The sequence below is a fragment of the Muscardinus avellanarius genome (assembly GCF_963383645.1).
Source record: "Muscardinus avellanarius genome assembly, chromosome: 21".
Taxonomy (NCBI): Eukaryota; Metazoa; Chordata; class Mammalia; order Rodentia; family Gliridae; genus Muscardinus; species Muscardinus avellanarius.
In genome coordinates, this window is record NC_137807.1 from 20,397,000 (window position 1) to 20,423,416 (window position 26,417).

Sequence of the window (26,417 nt, forward strand, 5' to 3'; positions counted from 1 at the left end):
TACCGGGAATTAAGCCTGGTGTCCTGGCAGACTCTTGTAATCCCAGGACTTGGGTGGCTGAGACAGGAGGATTGTTGGTTCTTGGACAGCCCCAGCATATTTATTTTGCGAGTCTGGAGATTGAACCCAGGGGCATTCTACCTCTGAGCTACACCCCCTGCCCTATTTTTTATTCTTTATTTTGAAACAGGGTCTCACTAAGTTGTGGACAGCCTCACTAAGTAGCTGAGACTGTCCGTGAACCGCGATCCTCCAGTCTCAGCCTCCCGAATGCTGGGATGACAAGCGTGCGCTACCACGCCCGGCAGCCTCAGCAATTTAGTGTGGCCCTCTGCAACTTGGTGAGACCTTGTTTCATAACAGAAGAATAAAAAGAGGGCTGGGAGTGTAACTTGAAGGTAGGATGCCCTAGGTTCTATCCCTGGTCTCTGTCTCTCACACACGTACACACACACACAAACGTACTGGAGATTAAACTCAGTGTTGTACCACCACTGAACTACATCCCCAGCCCTATTTTTCATATTTTTCTCTCTTAAGTTGCCGTGCAGGCTTCAAGCCTGTGATCCTCCTGTCACAGCCTCCCAACTACTGGGATTACAGCTGTGTGCCACCATGCTGGTGAAGGGTAGCTTTGTTTCTGGTGCTGAGGCTCCAATCTGTGAAAGACAGACACTGTCCAGATCATTTTTGGTGGAGAGCATGCGGCAAGGTTAGAGTAATGAGGCCAGGTTCCTTTCTGACTCTGAAATTCCAGAATGCTCTGTCTTTGTCTTGGAGAGTTTGAAATTCACTTGAGGAAAGCTTTTTTTGCTTTTTGCAAACCTGCTTGGCCCTGAAGTTGTGCACGTTCAGATTGCTTTGAGGCTGGCAAAGGGACAGTTCCTTAATTTGAGTTCCATTATTACTCTGGTGGCCACTTTATTTCTGTAGCTGTCCTGACACTCAAGGCTTTTGGATGCGAATTTTAAAATTCTGTCTTCTGTGGTGGGTTCATCATAACTTGAAGAAACCAAGGCACTTACTTTAAAGTGTCTGCGACTCTCCCTTTTGTATTTTGAAGCCTAATTTTCCCTTTCTAGAAAGCTTTCTTGAAATTTAGCATTTATCTAACTCTGCGTACATCACATACTCTCTTGTTTTTAATGCTCTATTTCTTGTGTTTATTTCAGAGTCAAGGTACTGATGTTTGGACTGGACCTTTCAGACCTTTTGAAAGAACCTGTAGGTCAGCCTTGCGCTAGACCTGTTAGAAGTCCCCCGAGAACCGGCCTCCATCCTGCACATGTCTGCCCTGTGGGGCTCTCCTAGACAGCCACGCTGAAGCTCATGGAACCAGACTGTGGGTTTGACTCTTTGGGTCGCTTTTTCTTCTTGACTGTGCCCTTGCCGAGAGTTCCAGAAGGTGTGGAGGTGCTCATGGAGCTGAGAGCCTGCGGGGAAGGAAGTAGCACTTTCACGCTGAGTCGGAACTAAGCAAGTGGTCGTTCTGAGGGAAAACATCTGACCCTACCACGGCCAAATCACTGGACTGGGGATGCAGCTGGGAAGCAAGAAGTGAGCCCGTAAAAGGAGACCCAGGTGAAGAGGATGAGGTGCACTGGGGAGTAAATGGCCACCTCTACCTCCACGGAGACAAAGTCAGCCTCCTGGTGAGTGTCTAGGCCGGCGGTGGGCTAGCTTCTGCCAGCCTGCCAGATGGATCTTTAGGGTACACTGAGAATTCCCAGCCAGATGGTAATGGCTTGGACTTAGTATGTTCCCCTAACCCTCATGGAAACCGGGCAACCATGTTGGAGTGGGGACTGTGCTTGTGTCCTTGAATCCCCTTGCCTGCTCCCTCTTTTGCTTCTGGCCTCTGTGATGTGAGAACAGAGCCATGCTCCATCCCTCTCTGCTTCCCGCCGCTATCAGCTCGGTAGACCCAGTCTGATGTGGACTGAACCTCTGAAATCTCCAGAACTGTGAGCGCACATGTCTCCTTCTTCTAAGTCATGTGGTCAGTTGTTTTGGATCACAGCCCTGAGGACGCTGACTGAAATATAGATTATCTATAGTCTATCAAGAAAAAAATTAAAATGTCATTTTCCTTAGTGCCCCCACCTGAGTGTGCAAGCCGTTTCGTTGGAGCTGAGGTGTTTCACCTTGCACGTCTCTTGCAGCGTCTGAGTGAGCCCAGTGGCTCTGGGAGGTGGTAGGAAACATCCTGCAGAGCTCTGCTTATGCCCTGGGCATGGTCCTCTTGGCTGGGGAGAGCCGAGGCAGCTGCAGTTGGACTCACATCACGGGAAGAGGTTCGGCAGTTTGGCTCCTGGAAGGATTGCAGGAGCCATCCTTTCTCCTAATTCCTTTCAATGTAGCAGGGAGGGAAAGTGAAAGACGAGGATTATCTGGACTTATGGTGGCTGGTGATGTGTGCGGGAGCCATACAGGCCTTTAGAGGGCTGAGAGTGTCGGCTGCGCTTTCTTCTGCACCCCTGGGGGAGCAGGGATGCTTTCACCCAGAACCTGGGAGAAGGGGAAGGCAGTGGATCAGTCCCCGAGTTGCTTTGACCCATTTCTTGCTCCTCTTTTGATTTGGACTTGTATCAAAGCCAGTTGGGCATCTGGCCCTAGCACTCGGGGAGGTGGACCACGCTGGGGTCAGAGATGGTGCTTGTCATAAAGAAGAGGAGGAAGGAGCCCAGGAGAGGGCCCAGGTCCCGCAAGAACCGCTCCGCTGACCGAGGGGCCACACCCCCTGTGGGCTGTGAGCTGGTAAACGTGCTTTTAGAGATTTGAAAATAAAGCTGAGGCTTAACCTTTGGGGAGCCTGCTTTGTGGTCTTAAAGAGGCCATCAGATGAGCATTGCATAATTGTAATTATACCGCAGAGGAGACTCTGGGAGCCGGGTGTGGTGATGCATACCTGTAATCCCTGTACTTGGGAGGCTGAGCCAGAAGATTGCAGCCTTGGCAACTTAGTGAAAACCTCAGCACCTTTGTGAGGTCCTGTTTCAAAACAAAGTGAAAAGGGCTGGGGGTGTAGGTCGGAGGTAGGGTCTCTGGCAAAGAAAGGTATGGAAACCCAGAAGAAAGATTCCTGTGGGTGTGGGGCCAGGGGGTTGGTTAGGAAGATGTTTGATAAAAAGTAGAGCCTGGTAGCGTTTAATCTGCAGAGAGGAGTTGGTGGTTCCTCTGTTCTCAAGGCCCCTTCCCCTCGTCACGGGCTCGCTCCCCTCACTGAGAATGCGTGTCTGCTCCACAGATGGGCGCCGCGAGCCCTCTGTAAGCGCTCTGTGAAGCAGTTGGGAGGCATGGGGCCGGGCGCTCCTGCCCGATCCCTGTATCAGAGCCGTGGAGACAGCGTGCCAGCCCCCGCGCTGCTGAGCCAGGGCTCCCCGATCCTGCAGGCACCGGCCTGGGCCACCGTCCTTCCCGCGCTGCTCCTGTCTCTAGGCAGATGGTCTGACAGCTGCGAGAGGTGTATTTTTAGTTTGCCTCTCCTGAACTTGTGGAGTCCGTTTATCTACACGCAGCCACTGGGTTCCACCAGAAGGCTCCAGCGTTGAGTAATGCGCCCCCTCCCCGGGCTGGAAGCAGGAAGCTGTGGCTTAAAGTGCCGCTGTCACGGGGCGGGGGAGGGGGACACGGCTCTGTTCTGCTCTCTTGCAGGTGGAATTACTTTTTCCTTTATGATGGCTCCAAGGTAAAGGAGGAAGGAGACCCAACCAGCGCTGGGATTTGCTATTTTTACCCTCCTCAGGTAAGCCACAGGTGCCTGACTGTTGTGCGGTGACTTTTCAAAGCGTGGGGTTTGGATTAGGACTGTGTTCTTTAAGCCCGGCATACAGCGTTACTCTTCTGTCCCATCGCGATTTTTATCTGCCTCTCTCTGCCCTAAAGTTTTTGACCAAGTAAATTTTGCCGGGGGGGGGGGGGTGTATTGGGGATTCAACCCAGGGGCATTCTACCTCGGAGTGACGCTCCCAGCCCTACTTTTTATTCTTTACTTTGAAACAGAGTCTCACTGAGTTGCAAAGGGCCTCATTAAGTAGCTGAGGCTGTTCACGAACCATGACCCTCCTGTCTCAGCCTCCCAAATGCTGGGATACAAGTGTAAGCCACCACTCCCAGCTGACCAACTAATTTTTATTTATTTTTTATTTTTATGTTTTTAAATATATTTTTTATTTTTTATTTATTTTCTATTTATTTTTTATTTTTGGTGGTACTGGGGTTCCTGGAAGCCCTTCTACCTCCGGGCTACACTCCCAGACCTATTTTATATTTTTGAAACAGGGTCTCTTACGCCAGCGCGGCTGGCCTCGAACCTGCGCGATCCTCCTGTCTCTGCCTCCCAAGCGCGGGGATTACAAGCGTGCGCCACCACTCCCGGCACCATCTAATTTTTAAAAAGCTTTTCCCAACTGGGCATGGTGGCACACACTTGTAATCCCAGTGCCTGCTGTACTTGGGAGGCTGAGAAGGAGGGTCACAGGTTCAAATGCAGCCTCGGCAACCTCACGGGGATCTCAGCGACCTAGCGAGATCTTGTTTCTAAATAAGAAATAAAATCGGGCTGGGGTGTAGCTTGGAGGTAGAATGCCTCTGGGTTCAATCCCCAGCACCCCCTACTTTAGGCGTCACTTAGTCTGTTGGTCCTTCTTTCTCCCTCTGTCTTCCCTAATCAGGATCCAAAGAAGAGCGTAGACTCTGGTTGGCTTGTGTTTCAGGTCCATTTCCTGATACCCCCCCCTCCCCGCCCCTGGGTGTGTGAGGAAGCCAGGTCTTTGGTGTCCTGGAGCTGTGGCGGAGCTGGCGGCCTCCTGTGCTGTCGCTTCCCATCCCCTAGCCTCTGCGTTCCCTCGGACGCAGTGTAAGCCTGGAGCCGCACGAGGCTGGAGTGTGGTGTTCCAGGCAGGAATTCCTCGGGCGGTGGCGTGCACATTCCTGTGGCATCGCAGAGCGTCTGGCCGCCCCACGCCCCAGTTACGCTCAGACTGATGAGGAGATTCTGTGTGTCTGCTCATGTGATTGCACTCCCACTGGGATGGCGGGATTAATCCAGGCCGCTGGGCCCTCTAAGCAGGGGATTTGAGTAGGAGCGGGAGGCCCATGTGAGTGCCCCAGCGCCTGTAACCGCAGGTATGCATACAGCTCGGAGCCCCCACGTGCCCACTGTGTGGTTCTCACAACTCAACCACCCTGACGGGCTGGCACGCTCCACATAGGGGCCAGTGGGCGCTTCAGGCATCGTGAAGCACCCGAGGGCTCTTTATGTATTCTGTGTTGTTTTATAACTCCTAAAATATATAAGAGCCAGAGCCGGGTGTGGTGGCGCTCGCTTGTAATCCCAGCTCTTGGGAGGCTGAGACAGGAGGATCGCGCGTTTGCGGCCAGCCTCAGCTGCTTAGTGAGGCCCTCAGCAACTTAGCGAGACCCTGTTTCAAAATAAAGAATAAAAAATTGGGCTGAGGGTGTAGCTTGGAGGTAGAATGCCCCCCAGGTTCCCTCCCCAGCACCACAAAATAATAAATACATACATACCATTCCTGGCTCGCAGGCCATAGGCAAACTAGACTTGGCTGCAGGCTTTAGCTCGCCCTAAGGGCAACTTAGGAGCAATGAATTTCAGCCCTCCGTGCCCCCCGCTCCCCGCAGACCCTGCTGGACCATCAGGAGCTGCTTTGCGGGCAGATCGCGGGAGCCGTCCGCTGTGTCTCTGACCTTTCGGGCTCTCCTCCCACCCTGGTTCGTCTGCGCAAGCTCAAGTTTGCCATCAAGGTTGACGGCGATCACCTTTGGGTAAGTCTAAGGGGGCAGAGCCGGAGCCCAGGTTTAGAAAGGTGTCGCCTGTGCTCTCGACCCCAGATGAGCTTCCCTGTCGCCCTGTGCTGTGTTCCGTCCCCACCCGCGCTTCCTGTGACAGCCACAGGTGCACGTTGGCACTGAGTGCTCTGAGCGGGCAAGGTGGCACATGCCTTAATCCTAGGACTTGGGAGGGTGAGACAGGTTCAAGGACAGCCTCGGCAACTTAGCGAGCCCTTGTTTCAAAATGAAAAGTAAAATAGGGCTGGGAGGCCGGGCGTGGTGGCACACGCTTGTCATCCCAGCCTTCGGGAGGCTGAGACTGGAGGATCGCGGTTCGCGGATAGCCTCAGCTACTTAGTGTGGCCCTCTGCAACTCATTGAGACCCTGTTTCAAAATAAAAGAATAAAAAATGGGGCAGGGGGTGTAGCTCAGAGGTCGAGTGCCCCTGGGTTCCATCCCCAGACCTGCAAAACAAAAACAAAAATAGGGCTGGGAGTGTAACTCAGAGGTAGAATGCTCCTGGATTCAGTCCCCAGTACCCCCCCCACACACACACACGGTAGCTCCCCAAAAGTGTTTTGTTTGTTTGTGTTTGTGTTTTGTTTTGGTGCTTGGGACCTGTCCCAGGGCCTCGGGCATGCTCAGTTCACACACTCCACCACTGAGCTGCACCTCTAACCCCTCTTCACAACACCTGACACGTCCCGAATTGTACATGGCTGGCTTCTCCTTGTCTCTGAAAGACTTTAGCCAACACCCAGGTGCGGCGGTGGCACACACCTAAAAATCCCAGTACTTAGGAGGCTGGAAGAGGAGGATCACAGACTTGAGACCATCCTCAGAAACTTAGCAAGGCTCTCAGCAACCTAGCAGGACCCTGTTTCAAAATAAAAAAGGGCTGGGGTATAGCTCAGTGGTAGAATGCCCCGGGTTTCACTCTTGGTACCCCACTCCCCAGAAAACTATTTGGGGGAACTATTTGCCTTGTATTGCAAATTGAGTTTTTGCCTGTCTTTCCCTCCCTGTGTTTTCTGTCTGTGTCTGCACTTAGAGGGGCCTAGAAACCCCAGGACATGGTGCACGCACGTGTTGGGTTTCAAAGAATGCGTTAGCAGTGAATACAGGCGAACTCTTCTTTCTGGGCCGGCCAGCAGCCCAGCCTGCCGAACGTGCTCCCCCCACGCCTGCGCTCACCAAGGCGCGGGCAGGGACACTGGAGCAGAGCCGGCAGGGACACTGGAGCAGAGCGGGCAGGGACACTGGAGCAGAGCGGGCAGGGACACTGGAGCAGAGCGGGCAGGGACACTGGAGCAAGGGCAGGGACACTGGAGCAGAGCGGGCAGGGACACTGGGTCAGAGCGGGCAGGGACACTGGAGCAGAGCGGGCAGGGACACTGGAGCAGAGCGGGCAGGGACACTGGAGCAGAGCGGGCAGGGACACTGGAGCAAGGGCAGGGACACTGGAGCAGAGCGGGCAGGGACACTGGAGCAAGGGCAGGGACACTGGAGCAGAGCGGGCAGGGACACTGGAGCAGAGTGGGCAGGGACACTGGAGCAGAGTGGGCAGGGACACTGGAGCAGAGTGGGCAGGGAAATGGGCAGAGTGGGCAGGGACACTGGAGCAGAGCGGGCAGGGACACTGGAGCAGAGCGGGCAGGGACACTGGAGCAGAGCGGGCAGGGACACTGGGTCAGAGCGGGCAGGGACACTGGGGCAGAGCGGGCAGGGACACTGGGGCAGAGCGGGCAGGGAAACGGGCAGAGCGGGCAGGGGCACTGGAGCAGAGCGGGCAGGGACACTGGAGCAGAGCGGGCAGGGACACTGGAGCAGAGCGGGCAGGGACACTGGGTCAGAGCGGGCAGGGACACTGGAGCAGAGCGGGCAGGGACACTGGGGCAGAGCGGGCAGGGAAACGGGCAGAGCGGGCAGGGGCACTGGAGCAGAGCGGGCAGGGACACTGGAGCAGAGCGGGCAGGGACACTGGAGCAGAGCGGGCAGGGACACTGGAGCAGAGCGGGCAGGGACACTGGGTCAGAGCGGGCAGGGACACTGGAGCAGAGCGGGCAGGGACACTGGGTCAGAGCGGGCAGGGACACTGGGTCAGAGCGGGCAGGGACACTGGGTCAGAGCGGGCAGGGACACTGGAGCAGAGCGGGCAGGGACACTGGAGCAGAGCGGGCAGGGACACTGGAGCAGAGCGGGCAGGGACACTGGGGCAGAGCGGGCAGGGACACTGGGTCAGAGCGGGCAGGGACACTGGGTCAGAGCGGGCAGGGACACTGGGGCAGAGCGGGCAGGGACACTGGGTCAGAGCGGGCAGGGACACTGGAGCAGAGCGGGCAGGGACACTGGGTCAGAGCGGGCAGGGACACTGGGTCAGAGCGGGCAGGGACACTGGAGCAGAGCGGGCAGGGACACTGGAGCAGAGCGGGCAGGGACACTGGAGCAGAGCGGGCAGGGACACTGGGTCAGAGCGGGCAGGGACACTGGGTCAGAGCGGGCAGGGACACTGGGGCAGAGCGGGCAGGGACACTGGGTCAGAGCGGGCAGGGACACTGGAGCAGAGCGGGCAGGGACACTGGGTCAGAGCGGGCAGGGACACTGGAGCAGAGCGGGCAGGGACACTGGAGCAGAGCGGGCAGGGACACTGGGTCAGAGCAGGCAGGGACACTGGGTCAGAGCAGGCAGGGACACTGGGTCAGAGCGGGCAGGGACACTGGAGCAGAGCGGGCAGGGACACTGGAGCAGAGCGGGCAGGGACACTGGGGCAGAGCGGGCAGGGACACTGGGTCAGAGCGGGCAGGGACACTGGAGCAGAGCGGGCAGGGACACTGGGTCAGAGCGGGCAGGGACACTGGAGCAGAGCGGGCAGGGACACTGGGTCAGAGCGGGCAGGGACACTGGGTCAGAGCGGGCAGGGACACTGGGTCAGAGCGGGCAGGGACACTGGAGCAGAGCGGGCAGGGACACTGGAGCAGAGCGGGCAGGGACACTGGGTCAGAGCGGGCAGGGACACTGGGGCAGAGCGGGCAGGGACACTGGGGCAGAGCGGGCAGGGACACTGGGTCAGAGCGGGCAGGGACACTGGAGCAGAGCGGGCAGGGACACTGGGTCAGAGCGGGCAGGGACACTGGAGCAGAGCGGGCAGGGACACTGGGTCAGAGCGGGCAGGGACACTGGGTCAGAGCGGGCAGGGACACTGGGTCAGAGCGGGCAGGGACACTGGGGCAGAGCGGGCAGGGACACTGGGGCAGAGTGGGCAGGGACACTGGGTCAGAGCGGGCAGGGACACTGGGGCAGAGCGGGCAGGGACACTGGGGCAGAGCGGACAGGGACACTGGGGCAGAGCGGGGATGTCCCCTTGGAGGGATTGTTGGCAACGTTTTATGAAAACTTTCTAATGTACTCAGCACTGCAAGGATTTTGTAGCAGATATTCATACACATCTGTCACAATTGGCGTCCTTTTCCATCCTTGTCACAGAGCTGTCTCCAGCCGTTTACCCTCTCATCAATCCAGATTTTCTAATGCTTTTCAGAGGAAGCTGCCTGCATTATATATTTCCCTACCCCAGATACTTGACTGTGCATGTCATTAGCTACAGCTTTTTTTTTTTTTTGCAGTTCTTGGTGTTTCTACTCCTCAGCCACACCCCCAGTCCTCTTTTATATTTTATTTGGAAACAGGGTCTCACAGAGTTGCCAAGAGCCTTGCTACGTTTCTGATGCTGGCCTCGAACCTGTGAGCCTCCCGTCTCAGACTCCCGAGTACTGGGATTACAGACAGGTTAGTGCCCCAGGCTGGGCCTGGCTCACTAGCTAAATTTTAATGCTTACCTGTGGTTCTTTCTTTCGAGTTGAACTTTACATATGATGAGGCATACAGATGCTGAGTGTACAATCTGACACATCTGGCCAGTGACCCACCTGCCACGCAGACCCCTGTCAGTATAGTGTGATCACTACCCCGAAAGCGCCTGTGCGCCCCGGCCCTCTGGGGCCAATTCTGTCCCTTCCGATCCCAGCCCCACTGCCCCCCGAGGATGAGCTGGCCTGTTCTGGAGCACCACGGGAGTGGCATGATGCCTCTGGTGCGTTCCCCTGTGCTGAGTCTCATGCCGATTCACGTTTGTAGGTCTAGGCTGTTACATCTCTCGGTGTTTATTGCTTTTTATTATTAAACAGTATTTTATTAATTACATATATCTTTTCACAGGTGGAAACATTGCCAGTTTGGGGCAATTAAGATAAGGCTCTGAGGTGGGCATGGTGGCTTAGGCCTGTAATTCCAGGACTCGGGAGGCTGAGACAGGCAATTGTAGGTTCAAGGCCAGCCTCATCAACGTAGCAAGCACCTGTTTCGAAATAAAATGAGTCTCAGGGTAAACTTCAGAGGTAGAATGCCCATGGGTTCCATCCCCGGTGCCTAAAAAGGAGAGAAGAGACGCAAAGCTGGTGGCCTCGTGGTTGGCACTGTGTTCAGTCGAGGCATCAGCCAGGGAAGAAGTCAGCCCTTCCCGAGTGCCAAACGGGGCGTGAGCTCTGGAATCCCACCACTGAACAAAACCCCGGCCTACGGCACTCACATTCAGAGGGACCTCTTGTTTACTTTTCATTTCTGGTATCAGGGATTGAACACAGAGGCATTTTATCTCCAAGCTACACACCCAGCCCAACTTCGTTGCCTATGTAGAATAGTCTCACCAGGTTGCTGAGAGCCTCGCTAAGTTGCTGAGGCTGGCTTTGAACCTGCGATCCTCCTGTCTCAGCTTCACAAGCGCTGGGATATGACAGGCGTGTGCCACCGTGCCTGGCTTGTTGATTTGCTTACGTTTCGGGCAATTCCCTAAGGACAGATTCATAGCGGTAGGATTCTTTGGTCGAGGATGAACTGTTCGCAGGCTTGCCGGACATCTGTCCAGTCCCTCTCCAGCTCAGCAAGTCCATGTCAGCGCCCAGTGCCCTCCGCCAGCCCTTTGAAGGACTTCCTCCAGTGGAGACACAGATGGCCATTCAGGGGACAATTTGAGTCTGTCCAGTGTTTGTAACAAAACCTGGACTCAACATCCAGTCTTCCAGTGTCCAAACAGCAGTCTCACAGTACCGGGTCAGGAAGGATGGCAGCCTGGGCCGTGACAGACAGAACAGCGTCAAGTCTGAGGTGCTCAGACTTGAGCGGGCACCTGCAGGCGGGCGTGTGTAAATCCTGGGTGAAGGGAAAGGAAGGAAGGGCGTTTGGGCCGGGCAGCGTGAGCAGGACTCACTCTCCGAAGAGCCCCGCCGGGCCACGGTGGCGGTGTGGGCTGGGCTGTTGAAGGCCGATGGCGGGGGCCGGTGGTGGGTGGCGGAGAGCCCTGGACGGCAGGCCTCGGGGGGCCTGAGACACGCAAGGCGAGCGCTCGCTTCCCTCCGCAGGTCCTGGGCTGTGCTGTGGAGCTCCCGGATGTCAGCTGCAAGCGCTTTCTGGACCAGCTGATTGGATTCTTCCACTTTTACAACGGGCCTGCGTCCCTGGCCTATGAGGTATGACCGTGGCCTTGAGTCACGTGGCCCGGAGCAAGGCCAGTGGCAGGCCCAGCACAAGCTCAGCTCTGCCGCCGTCAGCCGAGCGCAGCGCCTGGTCCCCCGTGTGTGTCCCGTCCCCCCTCCCTGGGATGGATAAGGAGCAGGCACAGAGCCACCATGATGGTGCACATTGTAATCCCAAAGCTTGGGAGGCAGAGACAGGAGGATCGCAGGTTCAAAGCCAGGCTCGGCAACTTAGCAAGGCGCTCAGCAACCTAGTGAGACTGTTTCCAAATAAGTAAAATTGGGCTTGGGGTATAGCTTGGAGGTAGAATGCCTCTGGGTTCAATCCCCAATGCCAAGAATAAGAGGGGGGAGGAGAAGAAAAGAGCAAAGAGCATGCCCCCATCGCGGCCCCACTGCCCTCCCCGCGGCTGCCCTGGGTCTGCGATGAGGCAGGTTTCTGCATGAGGGGGCTCAAAACAGATGCTTGCCAGGTGTGGTGGCACGCTCTGTAATCCCAGTGCTTGTGAGGCTGAGGCAGGAGGATCGCAGGTTTGAGGCCAGCGAATAGTAATGAGAGCGAGACCCTGTTTCAAAATAAACTAGGGCTGGGCTGTAACTCAGAGGTAGAAGGCCCCTGGGTAGATCGCCAGCACCCCTAGATCACACAAACAAAAAGGCCCCTTTTCTGTGTGGAGCAACCCTCAGGGCAGGGCGATCCTCGCCAGAGGCCTGGCCCTGCACGCGTCCAGCAGCACCTCGCGCGGTTTCTCTTCCAGAGCCGGTCCCGGGAGGCCCTGAGCTCCCAGTGGGACGCCTTCATCCTCCAGATTCTGCGGAACAGCAGCGACCTGCATAAGATCTTCAATTCCCTCTGGAACTTGGACCAAACTAAAGTAACGTCCACACCCTCCTTACCCCACGCGTCAGAGCAGAGCTCTGGCCGCGTTCTGAAGTGCGTCTTCAACCACCTGTACGGGGAGCAGTGGCGGGAGCGCGGGAAGGCCGGGCGCGCTCGGCCGGCGGCTCGGGGCTCCCGCCCTCATCCTGCAAACAGTGTCGTGGTCCCTGTCTGCACCTGAGCTGACACCGGGGAGACTCAGGACAAACACCGTTGTGCAGCCGGGCGTGGAGGCGCACCCCCGTCATCCCAGTACTTGTGAGGCTGAGACAGGAAAAGCGCAGGTTCGAGGCCAGCCTCGGCAACTTAGGACTGCCACAATTTAGCAAGACTCTGTTTCAAAATAAAAAAAATTAAATAGGGCTAAGGGGGATTGGACTAGAACGACCCTGGGTTCCATCCCCAGCACCACAAGAAAAAAAAAAAGAAAAAGAATTGCTGTTGTGCCCCGGCCTCAGCAGCGTTGAACCTGGGGCTCTGAAGCTCTCGTCTCTCTCCTTACTGATGTCAGTGGTTCACTCGCCATGTCTACAATGCCCCGCACCGGAGTTTAAACTCCGGCTGGGCTGGGCGTGGTGGCGCACGCCTGTAATCTAAGTGCTTTAGGGCTGAGATAGGAAGGACCTTTCCTATCTAGGTTCCTGGCCAGCCTCAGCAATTTAGTGAGGCCTTTTGCCACTTAGACCTTCAAACTAGAAAACTAAAATAGGGCTGGGGGTATAGTTGAGAGGTAGAACAGCTGCGGGTTCAATCCCTAGCACCAAAAAGAAAAAAAGATCCCCGCAGGCGGTGGCGCGGGGAGCCAGCCTTCAGGGGCACAGCTCCACCAGTCTTGGGGGAGGGTTCGCCCCACTCCTGTCTGGAGGCCTCGTCAGGTTGGCCTGAGCCTTGCAGGCTGCCAGCCAGGACGCACAGTCTCCAGGGCATGAAGAGCAAGGAGGCCCCTGCTCGGGGCGCGGCTCCACCCCCCTGGTACCCTGAGGGCCAGCGCTGAGCGGCAGGTGGGATGGGAGGCGGCGGGCTACGGCTGGACCGCCCGACCAGTGTGTGCACTCCCCTCGTAGTCAGGAAGGTCTGGGCACTTGACTTCTTACAGGGAATGTGGTGAGGCTGAGAAAAAGGCCAGGATGCTAGCGGTCTACGCTGCAGAGTTGGTAATGAGACCTGGTCAGAAGTCAGCCACGCCCGCACGCTCCCTGGGGTCTGCGCTGCAGAGGTGGGTGGGCTTGCCCCGGCTCGCAACCTGTGTTTGGAGGCTGTTCTCTGCTGCCACTGGTCCCAGCACCGATGGTCGGGTGGCTCACTTTGCCCCTTAGCCACGAGCCATGCCCACTCGGCCACTGGGCTCAGGCCAGACCCGGTGCCAAGAGCACAAGTGGGCCCTCGGTATGACAGAAACTCATGGGGCACCTGCTCGTCTGCTCTGACGGCCTCTCCCCTCCCCTCTGCACGTTCCCGCAGGTGGAGCCCCTGTTGTTGCTGAAGGCAGCCCTCATCCTGCAGACCTGCCAGCGCGCACCGCATGTCCTAGCTGGCTGCATCCTCTATAAAGGCCTGTGAGTAGCTCTGCAGCCTGCCCGCCGTCCCCTCCTGCTGCGGAGGTGGCCGTCCAGGGCCTCTGGGTTGGAGGTGGGGAGCCCTGTCTCAGGCCGGTCCCGTGGGCTGTTTTGCAAACGTCACGTAGTTTGGGCTTGTCTCTGAACCTGTCTGAGAATTGGAACTCGTGATTAGAAAGAGTTGGGACTATGGAAGAGACTGTCTCTCAGTGGGGCATGCTGCCAGAGCAGTGGCTGGTAGAACGCCAGCACAGGGCCCTGCGTCGGCCAGCCCTGAGCACAGGCCTCGGCTCCCTGCCCTGCTGGCCTCCGTGAGCTCGTAGCGACCTTCTCTGGCTCCTCCTAGTCGGCTACCTCCTGGCTGGCCCCTGAGAGTGCGTATACCTCTTCATGGAGCTGGAGGGCCTCTCGCTCTGCCCAAGCACTTGAGAGCCTCTCCACACTCCTCGCTCCTCGGGCGGCCTCTCTTCCTGGAGGGTTTGCTTTTGCAGCCAGTGGGGCAGGGCCCAGCTCCCGCCGAGCAGGTGTCTGTAGACAGGCGTACTCCAGCGCTGGGAACACTCACGGGCCTCGGCAGCCCTGAGCTCGGCTTCTCTTCCTCCCAGCCCGTGACCTGGGCAAGCTGCTCGCCTCCACTTCTGGGAAGCAGAGAGCCTTTGTGTAGAATAAAATCAACAGATGTGGAGGACCGATCGTGTCCTGGGGCGCCTCCCCCTCCCGAGTTCTCCTGGGACAGTTCTGGGGCTCCCAGGCTCGCCAGGACGGAGCTGTTGAAGATAGTGGGGTTTTTCTTAATGCTTTTCCCATGTATTCTTAATCACTAGCACAGGAATACCTTCTCATAAAAAATTGCCATTTACCAACAGAGAAAGACCAAGAACACAGGGAAAGCCTGGCCCTCCCCGCCCTCTCCCGTCCCCATGGGGGCGGCCTCCCTCGCTCTTTCTGTAGCTTTGTAAACACTCGTTTGGGTTTTAATATCTGCTTTCTAGAATTGGGATTGTAAAGGTTGCACGTGTGTGTGTGTGGGGGGGGTATATTCTGGCTATGCTGTGGCTTATTTATTTGATGACATATATTTCATGGGCGTCTAGGATACAGATTACTTTGTGAACATCCATCTGTCGTGAATTTCCTTACGCATACGTGTTTTGTGTGGTACTAGGGGTTGAATCCAGAGGCATTCTGTCTGTAAGCTTCACCCCGGCTCTTTAGTTTTGAAGCAGAGTCTCACAGGGCTCCGGAGAGTCTCACTAAGCAGCTGAGGCTGTCCTGGAACCTGCGACCCTCCAAGCCCTGGCGTCACAGGTGCGTGCCACCGCGCCTGGTGATGTGCACTCCTTGATACAAGCCTGGTCAAAGGCTTTAGGCGTTTACTGCTGCCGGGGTGCCCTCCGTGAGAGCGGTGAACCTCCCGCCACGCATGTCCCTCGACCCTCAGCAGTGCGGGGCGGTGGGCTCTTCTGATGAGTGTGGTCTTGTTCTGTGTCCACCAGGATCGTGAGCACCCAGCTGCCGCCCTCCCTCACCGCCAAGGTGCTGCTTCACCAGACCGCTCCTCAGGCCCAGGTACGGGAGCCCGCCCACCCCGAGCGCGTGGCGAGCCCGGCGGGCCAGCCCGGGTCTCGGCAGGACCCTTCTGTCTGCGCGGCTGGCTTCCTCAAGTGCGCAGGCGCCGCGAGGCCGGAAGGACAAGCTTCCTCCCTCGTGCCGGGCCGCGGGCAGGGATTCCACTTCTACCACCACGCCCGATGTCAGAGATGTTAGGTCTTCAGGAACACCCTTGGAAAACAGCTGCCCCTCGCGTCCTTGTGTTTGGTGTTCATTTGCTGTGTTTTCAGTGAAGCAAAGGGCGCAGATGGTAACGAGGACCGGCCCGCGCACGCTGGGCCTCACCGGTGGCTGCTGCTGCCATCTGGCAGGTCACTCTAGGCCTTTCTAGCTGTGTGTTATGGGGTGTGAAAGCACGGCTTCCAGAGTATCTCTGGGCTCTGCTAGCCTTAGCGAACCAGCAGGCTCTTTTTACTTTTTTATTTTTTGTGGTACTGAGGATGGAACTCAGGTGTTCTATCACTGAGGTACCCCCCCCAGCCCTATTTTTTTTAATTTTTATTAATTAATTAATTTATTTATTTATTTTGTGAGTCTGAAGATGGAACCCAGTGGCATTCAACCTCCGAGCTACACCCCCTGCCCCATTTTTTATTCTTTAGTTTGAAACAGGGTCTCACTGAGTTGCAGAGGGCCTAAGTAGCTGAGGCTGTCCGCGAACCGCGATCCTCCGGTCTCAGCCTCTCGAATGCTGGGATGACAAGCGTGCGCCACCACGCCCGGCTCCTATTTTATTTTCAAGTTTGAAACAGGATCTAAGTTTCTGAGGCTGGCTGAGGAGCTGGGATCCTCTTGTCTCAGCCCCACATACTGAGATTATAGCCATGTCTCATCACACCGGGCTGGCTGGCATTTAAAATGCGGTGGCCCTCGTCCAGGCTCCTCAGCTACCACGGGGCCCGCAGCACACTTGACCTCCCTGGCAAACAGCTTCGAGGTCGTCTCCTCCTCCTCGAGGTCTGTGCTTAGGGCTAAGGAAAGACTGCCGAAAAAGACTTGGATTCAGAACTCGATCCCAGCATGGCCTAGAGGAGTGAGAAGCAGGTGGGCTCTGCGCTCGTCCCCACGGGCCAGCCCCTCCGGGGAAGTGTTGCTAAGCTCTCCAGCAGCAGCGCCAGGGCCACGGGTTTCAGAAAGCCGAAAACGGGCATCATCTTGCCCTTTACAGAGAGTACGCGCTAACCACTGGCCTAAGGCCAGGAAATGGCTCATCTACACAAAGTGTTTTAAACTTCCTAAGATCTTAGCCCACCCTCAAAAACGGCCCAAGATGTGTGAGAGACAGGCATTGCACATTACTGTTTTTAAGTAGAAAAAACCCCAAATTTTGTAGAATGTCTCAAAAATATTAAAAATCCACCGATTTAAAGGAGATAGTGCTCCGATCTGAACAGTGCCATTGGCTTGAAGATGAGCGTATGTGCGGTTTTCCTTAAGCACTCTTGCTAGAGCAAGCTTGTGTGTGGCTTAGGAACCCAAAGCACACTTTTTAATTTTTTGGTATTAGGAATTGAACCCCTAATTCTGCCTCCGAGCTGCACCCCCAACCCTTTTTTATTTTTAAACAGGGTCTCTCTTAAGTTGCTGAGGGCCTCACGAAGTTGCTGAGGCTGGCCTCAAGCCTGCGATCCTCCTATCTCAGCCTCCCAAGGACTGGGATCACAGCGTGTCTATGAATTTTTTAAATTGCTGGAAGAGAGAGCGAGCCATTCTGCAGAAGAGCAGGGTCGCATCCCTTTGTTTGCTCGGTTTGGAGCCCCCTTATCGAGATGAAGGCGTGCCTTCTCCCTGGAGAATCCCTGACCGTGAACCAGAACACGCGAGAGGTGTGGCCCGGCGCCGTGTGTGGAGCGGGCCTCTGCAGTGAGGCCTCGGCGCTCCCATGTATTTCTCAGAATGGTCTTTATGGGACTGGGGCAGACATGGCTGTGTTCTAGAACACAGGTTCTCAGAGGTGTAGAAGAGAATCCTGGGTATCCCTGCGCGGGAGACCGAGCAAGCCGGGGCTTGCAGCGGGCTGTGAGCCAGGCGGGTGCTGTCGGGCGCCCGCCAGTTCTTGCCTCCGGGCGGAGCGTGCGCCCGGAGCCCCTGCTCCCTCTGGCAGCTGGCGTGTGCGGGGACGAGCTCAGGCTGCGCGGCGACTCCTTGGTAGCGGGTCTAGAGGAGCTGCGGTGCCCGTGCCAACCTGGGTGCCTGCTTGTTTGTTCTCAGGGGCGAACTGCAGCAGGGGACACGCCACAGGAGACGGGTGAGTGGCCGGCACTTTGAGGATGGCACTTTGCATGCCGCTGGCCGGGCGGGCCACACGGGACCCGCTGGTCCCCGGCTCACGAGTGCCTGCGCAGCTCCGCACCGTGAAGCTGCGCCCCCACGCTCCCCAGGCCATGGTGGGCGATGCCAGGGCGACTGCGGGAAGGCTGCAGGGCGCCGGGCGCCCACAAGGGCTGGCTCCATTTGAAAGCCAGGTCGGCCCAGCGTCAGTTGGAAGCACTGTTCTCCCTCGTGTCCTTCCAAACTAAGAGCCGCTGCCCTTCCTCCCGCTGGGTGTGCCTGGCTCCGGGGCTGGGAGCAGTGCTGACTGGCCGGCCCTTTCCTTGCTGGTCTCGGGGAGCGGGCAGCATTCCGCAGCCTCCTGTGGCTGTGCAGGGCCTTCCTGGGCGGCGCCGACACGTGTCTGGGTGCGGCACCCCGAGCATTCTGCCCTTCTGCCCTTCTTGCCCAGGGAGAGCCCACCCATGTCGCTTTGCAATTGCAGGAGGGGCGCACCCCCCGGGTGTCCTGATCACCCCTGTCTTCCTGACCGAAGAGGAAGCCCTGAGTCTCCGGGAGTTCCCCGCAGAGCCCGTGACCAGGTGGGGCAGGGAACTGGGGGCTTCCCACCCCCTCACCTGCTCCCTGCGCTCGTGCAGGGCAGCCTCTGGGACGCGGGGCGCTGAACGCGAGGGTGCAGGGCAGCGTGACTGGCCTCGCTGTGGGTGGGGCTCGCTGGGCCCCCTCGCGCAGGCAGGGCTCCGGGTGCCAGGGGCCGGGCGTTGCCTCTGTGCGCTGTGCTGGCCTGGGTGCGCTTAGCTCCATGCCTCCAGCGCCCGTGAGCAGGACGGTGTCTCAGGGCCCGCCCTTCATCCTCCCCGCGGCCGCCTGCCTGACCCTCCTCACATCTGCCTTGCTTACCAGCCCCCCCGCATCTGCAGCTGGACACCAGGACAGCTCAGCCGAGCCCCCGACTAGGCGACAGAGCCCGTCTTCCCCGAAGGCTAGTGCCCCCGGGCATGTGGTGCCCTCGGCCTGGACCCTGGACACCTGCCTGCAGCCTGCGCCCCGCAGCACGGCGTGGCCACACAGCAAGGGGGAAAATGGATGTCTGCCTGGCTGCGAGCAGGAGCGGGAGCTGGCCGTGCCTGCTGCCCACGCGCCAGAAGCTCCGGAAGCGGGTGCAGCCTCCGGGCTCCTTGCCTCCTCCCGAGGGGAGTCCACCAGCAGTGCCTGCAGAGTGGGACTCACGCCACCCACAGACCTGACCATTGGCAGCCGCCTCCCCCCTGCCCAGAACGGGGCGCTAGAACAGCCTGCAGGCCCCCCTGGCCCTGGACACTCAGCCTGCGCTCCTGCAGCAAGCCCTCTCCAGAGGAGGACCGGCAGGCTACAGGGGCCACGTGGCGCAGGTGGGCCCCCCAGGGACCAACAGGCTCCTGGTCTGGGGTGTGGTTCAGACTCTGCGGACTCTGAAGGCGGCGGGCCCTCCACGTCGGCCCCCGGAGACCCCCACGGGAGGCTCGTGCAGATGAGCCTCTACACGCACAGCGTAAAGGGGCTGGTGCTGTCCTTGCTGGCCGAGGAGCCGCTGCTGGGGGACAGCACAGCCATCCAGGAGGTGGTGAGTGTCCCTGGCCCCCTCGCCACCTAGAAGTGTGGGGAGCCAGCTAGCCTTGGCCCAGAGCCGGCCGGCGGTGCCCACCCGTGGGCCCTCCCGGGGCGGGTGAGCCATGTGCAGGCTGGCCCTGGCTCCTCGTGGGGGCCATGCGGCCTTGCTCGCAAGCTCTTGCCTGGGTGGCGTGGGGCGGCGCGGCAGAGCTCGGGTCCACTGCCTCCATGCCGCCGGCTCTGCCCCTCACTCCCTGCCATGGCTGGACAGCCCCGGGTTCCCTGTCAGCTGCAATCTGCACAGTGAGAACGCTCCAGAAACCCTGCGTCTCTCCTATCCCAGATTGTGCCCAGTGCCCCGACGCTCTCCCAGAAGGCCTGGGAAGTGGAGTCCTGGCCAGCTCCGGAGGGTCCTCGGACGCTGCCAGCTCCTTCCCCGCACAGAGCGCGGAGCAGGCTGACCTCAGGGCCGGCTGAGCGGATTCAGTTGCTATAGCAACAGCCTCGCTAGTCATCAGGGAGAGTGGTAGGAGGAACCGCAGGTTGGAACCGCTGCAGGGCACGTGCTGTCCTGGGCTTTGCCTCGCTTTTTTATTCTAAAGTCTGTATTATTCTAAGCCGCTCTTATTAGCATAAGGGCCACAGGCCCTGCATAGATGAGCAGCGGGTCACCTTGGCAGTGGGCGCAGAGAAGGTGGCTGCTGAGCGGCCCTCCCTGCCTTACCCGTCTCCCTTCCTGGACCTGAGCACCAGGCTGTGGCTCCCCGTGTCCTCGCTGTCCCCACAGCTGAAGCGAGTCCCCGCCTCCTTCCTGTGGCGGCGCAGGGCCACAGTACGCTTCTCCGCACCTCGTCCCTGTGCCCTGGTCTCCACAGCCCATCTGCACAGTGCCCAGCCTTAGCACTATTTGGAAGGCCTGGGCTTGGGTTGCAGTTGAATGGATATAGTTCCTCTTTTTACCTTCTCCCCCCACCCACCCCCGAAAAATAGCGCAGGCCACTCTGCAAGGAGATGCGTTCTGCATTAAGTGCTGCGTCTGCCGAGTGCTGCTGGACAGCTGGTGTTTGAGCCCAGCCTGGGGGAGCCTGGGAGGTGGGCAGCACAGCCCCAGCTCACCTGGGGGTAGACCTCACCAAGGCGGCCCAGAGGGCCCCTGCGCCCCCGCCCTCACGGACCGCCCCTCGTGCCTCGCTCTGATGGCAGGAGGAGGGTAGCAAACGCCCTGCCCTGGCGACTTACTGTGTACAGGCCAAGTGTCTTGGTTCCTCAAGGCCCACCCATGTTGCCATGACAACAGCCTCCCTGAGCCTGCATCTGAAGGAGCGTTTGATGCTGACCAGGCCCCAGGAAACTGTAATTTCATGAAGAAGGAAAGCTAGTCTTTTCTAAAACGAGGGAGGGCCGACTCACTTTGGTGGCCTGTTGGTTTGAGGGTGGGTTTGCTAATCTGACACCAAGTCAGATTTGCCACTGGGGGGCCTTTGCCCCCCATCCCTGGCCTGCTTGGAGAAGGCGTGGTCTGTTTCCCTGCAGCCCCACTGCTGTGCCCGCGATGGGCCGCCAGGACACGGCACGCCCGGCCCTTGTCAGGCTCCTTGCCTATGTCTCGGGCACTGAGGTACCCCGTGCCATCTTGCCAGCTTGGCTTTTGGTGCCTGAACTCCAGCCTCTCTGGGCGTGTGTGGTGGTGGGGAAGCAGTGGAGGCTCCCAGAACTTGGGGTTGGGCGGGCCCCACAGAGAAGGCCACCAGCCGCCAGCAGGGGGCAGCGCGGAGCCTCCGCTGCTGCAGCTTCCTGCTCAGGCTGGGAGAACCCCGCTGACCTTCAGTGCAGCGACCAGGACCAGGTCCTTGCTCATGGAGCCTGGCGCCTCTAGGGTCAGCTGTCTGTGCCACGTGAGCCTGGGTGGAGAGCGCTCCAGCCAGGGCCGGGCCTGCCCGGGTGCAGGGGTGGCAGAGGGCCCCGCACTGTGTCCAGGGGCTGTTGGGCCTCTGACGCCCAGAACCAGAAAGCACACGCTTGTAGTTCTTCAGAGCTGCTCAGGTCAGGTCCTCTGGCTTCCCCAGCTGTGTAGATCTCAGGGGCAGGAGGCACAGGGCAGTTTGCCGACCATTGGTGTGTGTGTGTGTGTGTGTGTGTGTGTGTGTGTGTGTGTGTGTGTGTGTGTGTGTGCTCGCGCGCGCGCGTGCGCACTTGGTTTTCAGTAAAGACAAACCACACGTCATCTGACATACATCATGTGATTAGCTGTGTGTGGCTAAGTGGCTTTATCTTGAGTGGAGCCATGGAGGTTTTGCTTGTGGGGAGCCAGGTTTCAGCGGGCCTCGATGTCTTCCCACTGGCCCTTCCTGTGGGCACCTGCTCGAGGTAGGGGGTCTGGCCGGTAGCACATTCCCCAAGTCCAGGAACTTTTGGCAAGGCTGTGGTTTTTGTTTTTGTTGTCCTAGGGATGTAACCCAGAAGTATCTACCTCTGATTATACCCGCAGCCCTGTTATTTTTCTTTTTGAAACGGTCTCACTAGGTTGATAAGTGTCACTACTTGCTGAGGCTGCTCTTGACCCTGCGATCCTCCTGGCTCAGCTCCCAAGCACTGGGGGTGCGGGCGTGCGCCCCCATGCCCGGCGGCGGCGGCAGCTGCATCCTTAATGAACCGGGGCGTTCTACCTCCAAGTTACACTCTAGGCCCTGCTTCATTTTTGTTTAGTTGGAACAGGATCTCTCTACTTACTTGAGTCTTGCTAAGATGATGAGGCTGGCCTTGAGCCTGTGATCCTCCCGTCCCTGCCTCCCAGGCACCGGGATCACAGGCGCACACCACGCCCGGCTTTGAAGCTGTGCTTTGGCCCACACGAGTGCTGTGCCGCCCGTGCATGGGCTCCCGGGCTCCTGCACACGCCCCTCCAGCAGGAGGCACACTACCATCAGGTACACTCGGTGTGGGCGAGGGTGTCCCACACATCCCAGCAGGAGACCGCCTGGTAACTGCACCCCTCCAAGCCTCGGCTCCACCCGCAGGTCTGGGTGTCCCCTGGACACCGCTGGAGAGCCGACTGTGTGGGGCGTGGGATACAGGCACGCATGACACAGCCTTCTGCTCAAGCGGGTGGGCCGGAAACGGGGTTTCCACGATGTTTGGGTAGGAAAACCGAACCCGGAGCGCACCTCCAGAGTCGCTGATAGTTACAGAAAAACTGTCCACAGGCCAGCTCTGTGCGCTGAGGCTGGCCGCTGCTTGCTCTGTGACTGGGACACTGCCCTGGCTCCACAGGGCACTTGAGAGCTGGAAGGGCCGCCCACGGCCGTTCACGCGGCCCATCTGCAGTCGTGTGGTCCTGCGCTGCTGGCCAAGAGACGAGCACAGGCATCTCAGGCTGGAGCAGGCCGCGTCCGTGTCCTTCCCCGGGAGCCCATCAGGACGTGACCGGTGCGGTCAGAGTGCCACACAGCCCTTGGGCGTGAATTCCTAGAGTGTCCAAGGACCGGAAAGGAGCCCCTGCTGCTGCGGTGGGCTACAAGTCCAGCAGCCAGGACGATTCAGCGGTCGATCGCATTTCTATTAAGAATTAGACTCAGGGATATAGTTGGGGTTTTTCAACTGTATTTACACACTGTCTCCTGGGGTTTTAAGAACCCAGGGGCCGGGGCCTCACCTGATGGTCTTCTTATGCGAACTCTTCCTCTGACCATTTCACCCATTCCTTGGTCCGTCTGGGGTCAGCACCGTCTTAATGCCGATGCCCAGCTAAGTCATGCCGTCACGGCGGTGGGGAGGACTTCTCCAGCCTGGCCTGGTCAGGGGCCATGGTGCAGAGACTGTTGGGATCGTGGGCAATTTGCTTCCTTTTTTTTTCTTTTTATATTTACTTTTCTGCTCATCAGTTTTTCTGTTTTTTTTTTTAAATAATATAGTCCTTAGTTTAAAAACATGAGCACATAATAATGAAAATACTTCTTTAAAAACAGTGGTCAGGGCCCCTTCTAAATCAGACCTCCACTAGATAGACCTTGGCGTGTGCGCGGGGGCCTGAGGATGAAGCCCAGGGGCATGCTACCTCTGAGCTGCACTCCCAGCCTGATTTTATTTCTTACTTTGAAGTAGGGTCACTAATGCCCAGGGCCTTGCTAACTCACTGAGGCTGCCTCCAACCTGCCATCCTCCTGTCTCTGCCTCCCGAGCACTGGAATTACAGGCGTGCACCACCGCGCCCAGCTTGGTCAAGCAGAGGCCCTGGAGGGCCCGCCAAGGCCAGTCCTCCTGCCCTGACCTCTTTCTTCCCTGTGCCCTGCAGTACCACAGCGGCCTGGCGGCCCTGAATGGGCTGGAGGTCCACCTGAAGGAGACGCTGCCCAGAGCCGAGCCTGGCCCTGCAAGCAGCACCTACAACTTCACGCATTACGACCGCGTTCAGAGCGTGCTCACGGGTAAGTGGCGCACTCCGGGCGGTGGGCGGCCACCAAGCGTCAGACTCGTGGAAACACTTTGATCACGTGTCTTGGTGCGTCTGCGTTGTCCTGAGAGAAGCCCCAGGTGTTCAGACACCCCAGAGTTGTGAGGGTGGCAGCTGGCGCCTCACACCCCACCCATGGCCTTGAGCCGCCTCCATCCCGTGTCCAGCCTGGGCTCAGGGAGGTGGGAGGAGGGTCTGCTACTCACCACCTTTGTCCCCTTCTGGAAGCGAACCTGCCAGCCGCCACCACCCCGCAGGACCGCCGCTTCCTCCAGGCCATCAGCCTGATGCATTCTGACTTTGCCCGGCTGCCCTCGCTGTACGAGGTGACCGTCAGGTGAGTCCATCCCTGGCCACTCAAGAGCCTCCCTCTGCCCGTGGCGCCGTTGCCATCACTCCTTGGGTAGCCAGCCATGCCAGGCCGCTCGGGCCCTCCCTGCTTGGACACAGCACGGCAGTGAGGACGGCCAGCCCCTGTCGGCGTGTCCTGAGCCTGCAGCCTCCCCGCTGTAGTGATAAAACCCATGGAGCAAGACGCTTTCTTCCAGCGTGGTCACACACCCAGGAAGAGCCGCAGTCCTCGGTCTGCTGCGCTGGCCCAGCCATGGCTGGCTTCTGGTGTCTGCGCGCGCTCTCACTGGCTCCTGCTCTTCCTCCTGGGCCCGAGGGTCTACTGACCGGCCCCTGCCCGACCTGACTCCCCGCAGCACAGCCTCCCCAACCCCTGCTGGAGGGTCTCCTGACCCCCCCTGCGCAGCCTCCCCAACCCCTGTCAGAGGGCAGGAGGGTGTACTGACCCCCCCAGACGCCCCCACCTTCTGCGCTTGTGGCGAGCCCGCCCGCTGAGCCCCCAGGCCTGTGGAGAGCCTGCCTAGAGGACAAGGGCTTCCTGCCCTCCTGTCATGGGAGGGAGCCCCGAGCACGGGGCCTGCGGGGCCCTGACTCGACCCCACATTGCTAGGTTTGGGGAAACAGGCCCAGTGGGGAGGCGGACTGTGGAGGTGGCCACAGGGGTGCCCCTCTGCCGTGTCCACCTGGCTCTCTCCGGGCCCGCTGCTGCCCTCACACCTGTCACCGAGCCCTCTCCAACTGCCCTCTGTCTCAGGGAGTGGGATGGACCCTTCCTCAGATGCTGGCCGGCACTGCGCCGCACCCCCAAGAGGCAGGACGGGCCCTTCCTGTGGCCCAGCCCTGTGTGTGTGTGTGTGTGTGTGGGGGGGGGGAATCCAGAGGGGCAGAGGGCACAGGGCTGCAGAGACGTGTGGGACAGCCCTGGCTACGGCCGCTGTACATCCGCATGGTGCTGCCTGGCTGCAGGCTGCAGACGGGCCTCACTGTGGCGTGAGGGTGCGGTGCACCGCCACCCCAGACAGTGGTCCTCTTCCTCACCAGGAACGCTTCAATGGCTGTGTACGCCTGCAGCAGCCCTGCCCAGGAGACCTACTTCCAGCAGCTAGTGCCAGTGGCCCACGGCTCCGGCTTCCCCAACCCGCAGGATGGCGCCTTCAGCCTCGCAGGCAAAGCCAGGCAGAAGCTGCTGAAACACGGCGTGAACCTGCTCTGAGCTGTGCAAGGTGCGGCCCCAGAGCCCTGCCCGCGGCCGCCACAGACCCGCGGCCCCAGAGCCCTGCCCGCGGCCGACACAGACCCGCGGCCCCAGAGCCCTGCCCGCGGCCGCCACAGACCCGCGGCCCCGGGAGCCGTGCCCGCGGCCCACTGGGAGACGCGGCCCAGGCAGCCCTGCCTGCCTGTTTTCGTGGTACTGGAGTTTGACCCAGGGACATTTTAAGTCTGAGCTACACTCCAGCCCTTTTTTTACAAACTTTCAAATTTTCAAACAGGGCCTCATTAGGTTGCCGAAGGTCCTTCTAAGTGGCTGAGGCTGGCTTTGAACCCGCGATCCTCCTGCCTCAGCCTGCCACCTACTGGGATCACAGGTGTGCCCACCACGCCCTGCCAGCTCTGCCTGCATGGTGGAAAGAGGTCCCTTGGTGTTACATTTCTGGGAACAGCCCCTTTTGGCAGTGTGGGCTGGCGTTTCTGTTGCTCCCCTGGTGAGTGAGGAGGCCCGCAGTGCGCTGGTGGGAGCTGTGGCCTCGGCAGGGCTCCCCCCTGCAGAAGTCCGTCTTGGCGGGCTCCCCTTCACGTAGGGCAGGAGGCTCAGGTGACCTGCTGCTCAGCCCGGGCCGGTGCCGCAGAGGCTTAGACCGACATTTTCTTCCAGATCTGACAGCCCCTAGCCACCACGTGGTGAGGAGTTGGGCCTGTTCCCACCACAGTCCTGGGGTCAGGGTGCTGACGGCAGGGAAGTCCATGGTGCCAGGAAGCCACCCACCGTGAACCGTCTTCAGAGTGTGAAGCCCGTCCTTGGGACCCTGCAGCGGGAGCCAGCTCTACAACCGCTTTTGAATGAGCACTGCCCCTGGCAGGGGCGCCCAGCGGGTCACAGGCACAGCAGGACTCTGTCCGCAGTGCTCCTGCTGGTCTGCTACGAATGACCAAGGACCTTAGGATAAAAGGATGCAGATGACAGGCCTGAAGCAGTTATCAAAGTGTCAACGTTTGTTTAAGTACCAGAAGTGCCTTTACAAGCCGGGCGTGGTGGCGCACGCTTGTAATCCCCGCGCTTGGGAGGCTGAGACAGGAGGCTCACATGGGTTCAAAGCCAGCCTCAGCTACTTAGTGAGGCTCTCAGCAACTCAGTAAGACCCTGTTTCCAAATCAAGTATTTAAAACA

General features: G+C 58.9%; 1 protein-coding gene across 1 annotated transcript; it reads left to right on the forward strand.

Moving 5' to 3' along the window:
* Positions 1-1,611: 1,611 nt before the first annotated feature.
* HPS4 (HPS4 biogenesis of lysosomal organelles complex 3 subunit 2) lies at positions 1,612-25,244 on the forward strand (the record flags this gene model as incomplete). The annotated part of the gene is given in 18 exon segments (XM_080717795.1): positions 1,612-1,652; positions 3,655-3,745; positions 5,644-5,787; positions 11,209-11,316; positions 12,081-12,197; positions 13,664-13,758; positions 15,255-15,422; positions 15,600-15,619; positions 17,474-17,617; positions 17,704-17,834; positions 18,092-18,116; positions 18,119-18,221; positions 18,279-18,340; positions 18,453-19,031; positions 19,080-19,243; positions 23,522-23,654; positions 23,909-24,017; positions 25,073-25,244. Coding segments are annotated over 18 exon segments (2,406 nt in total).
* Between the last annotated feature and the right edge of the window lie 1,173 nt (positions 25,245-26,417).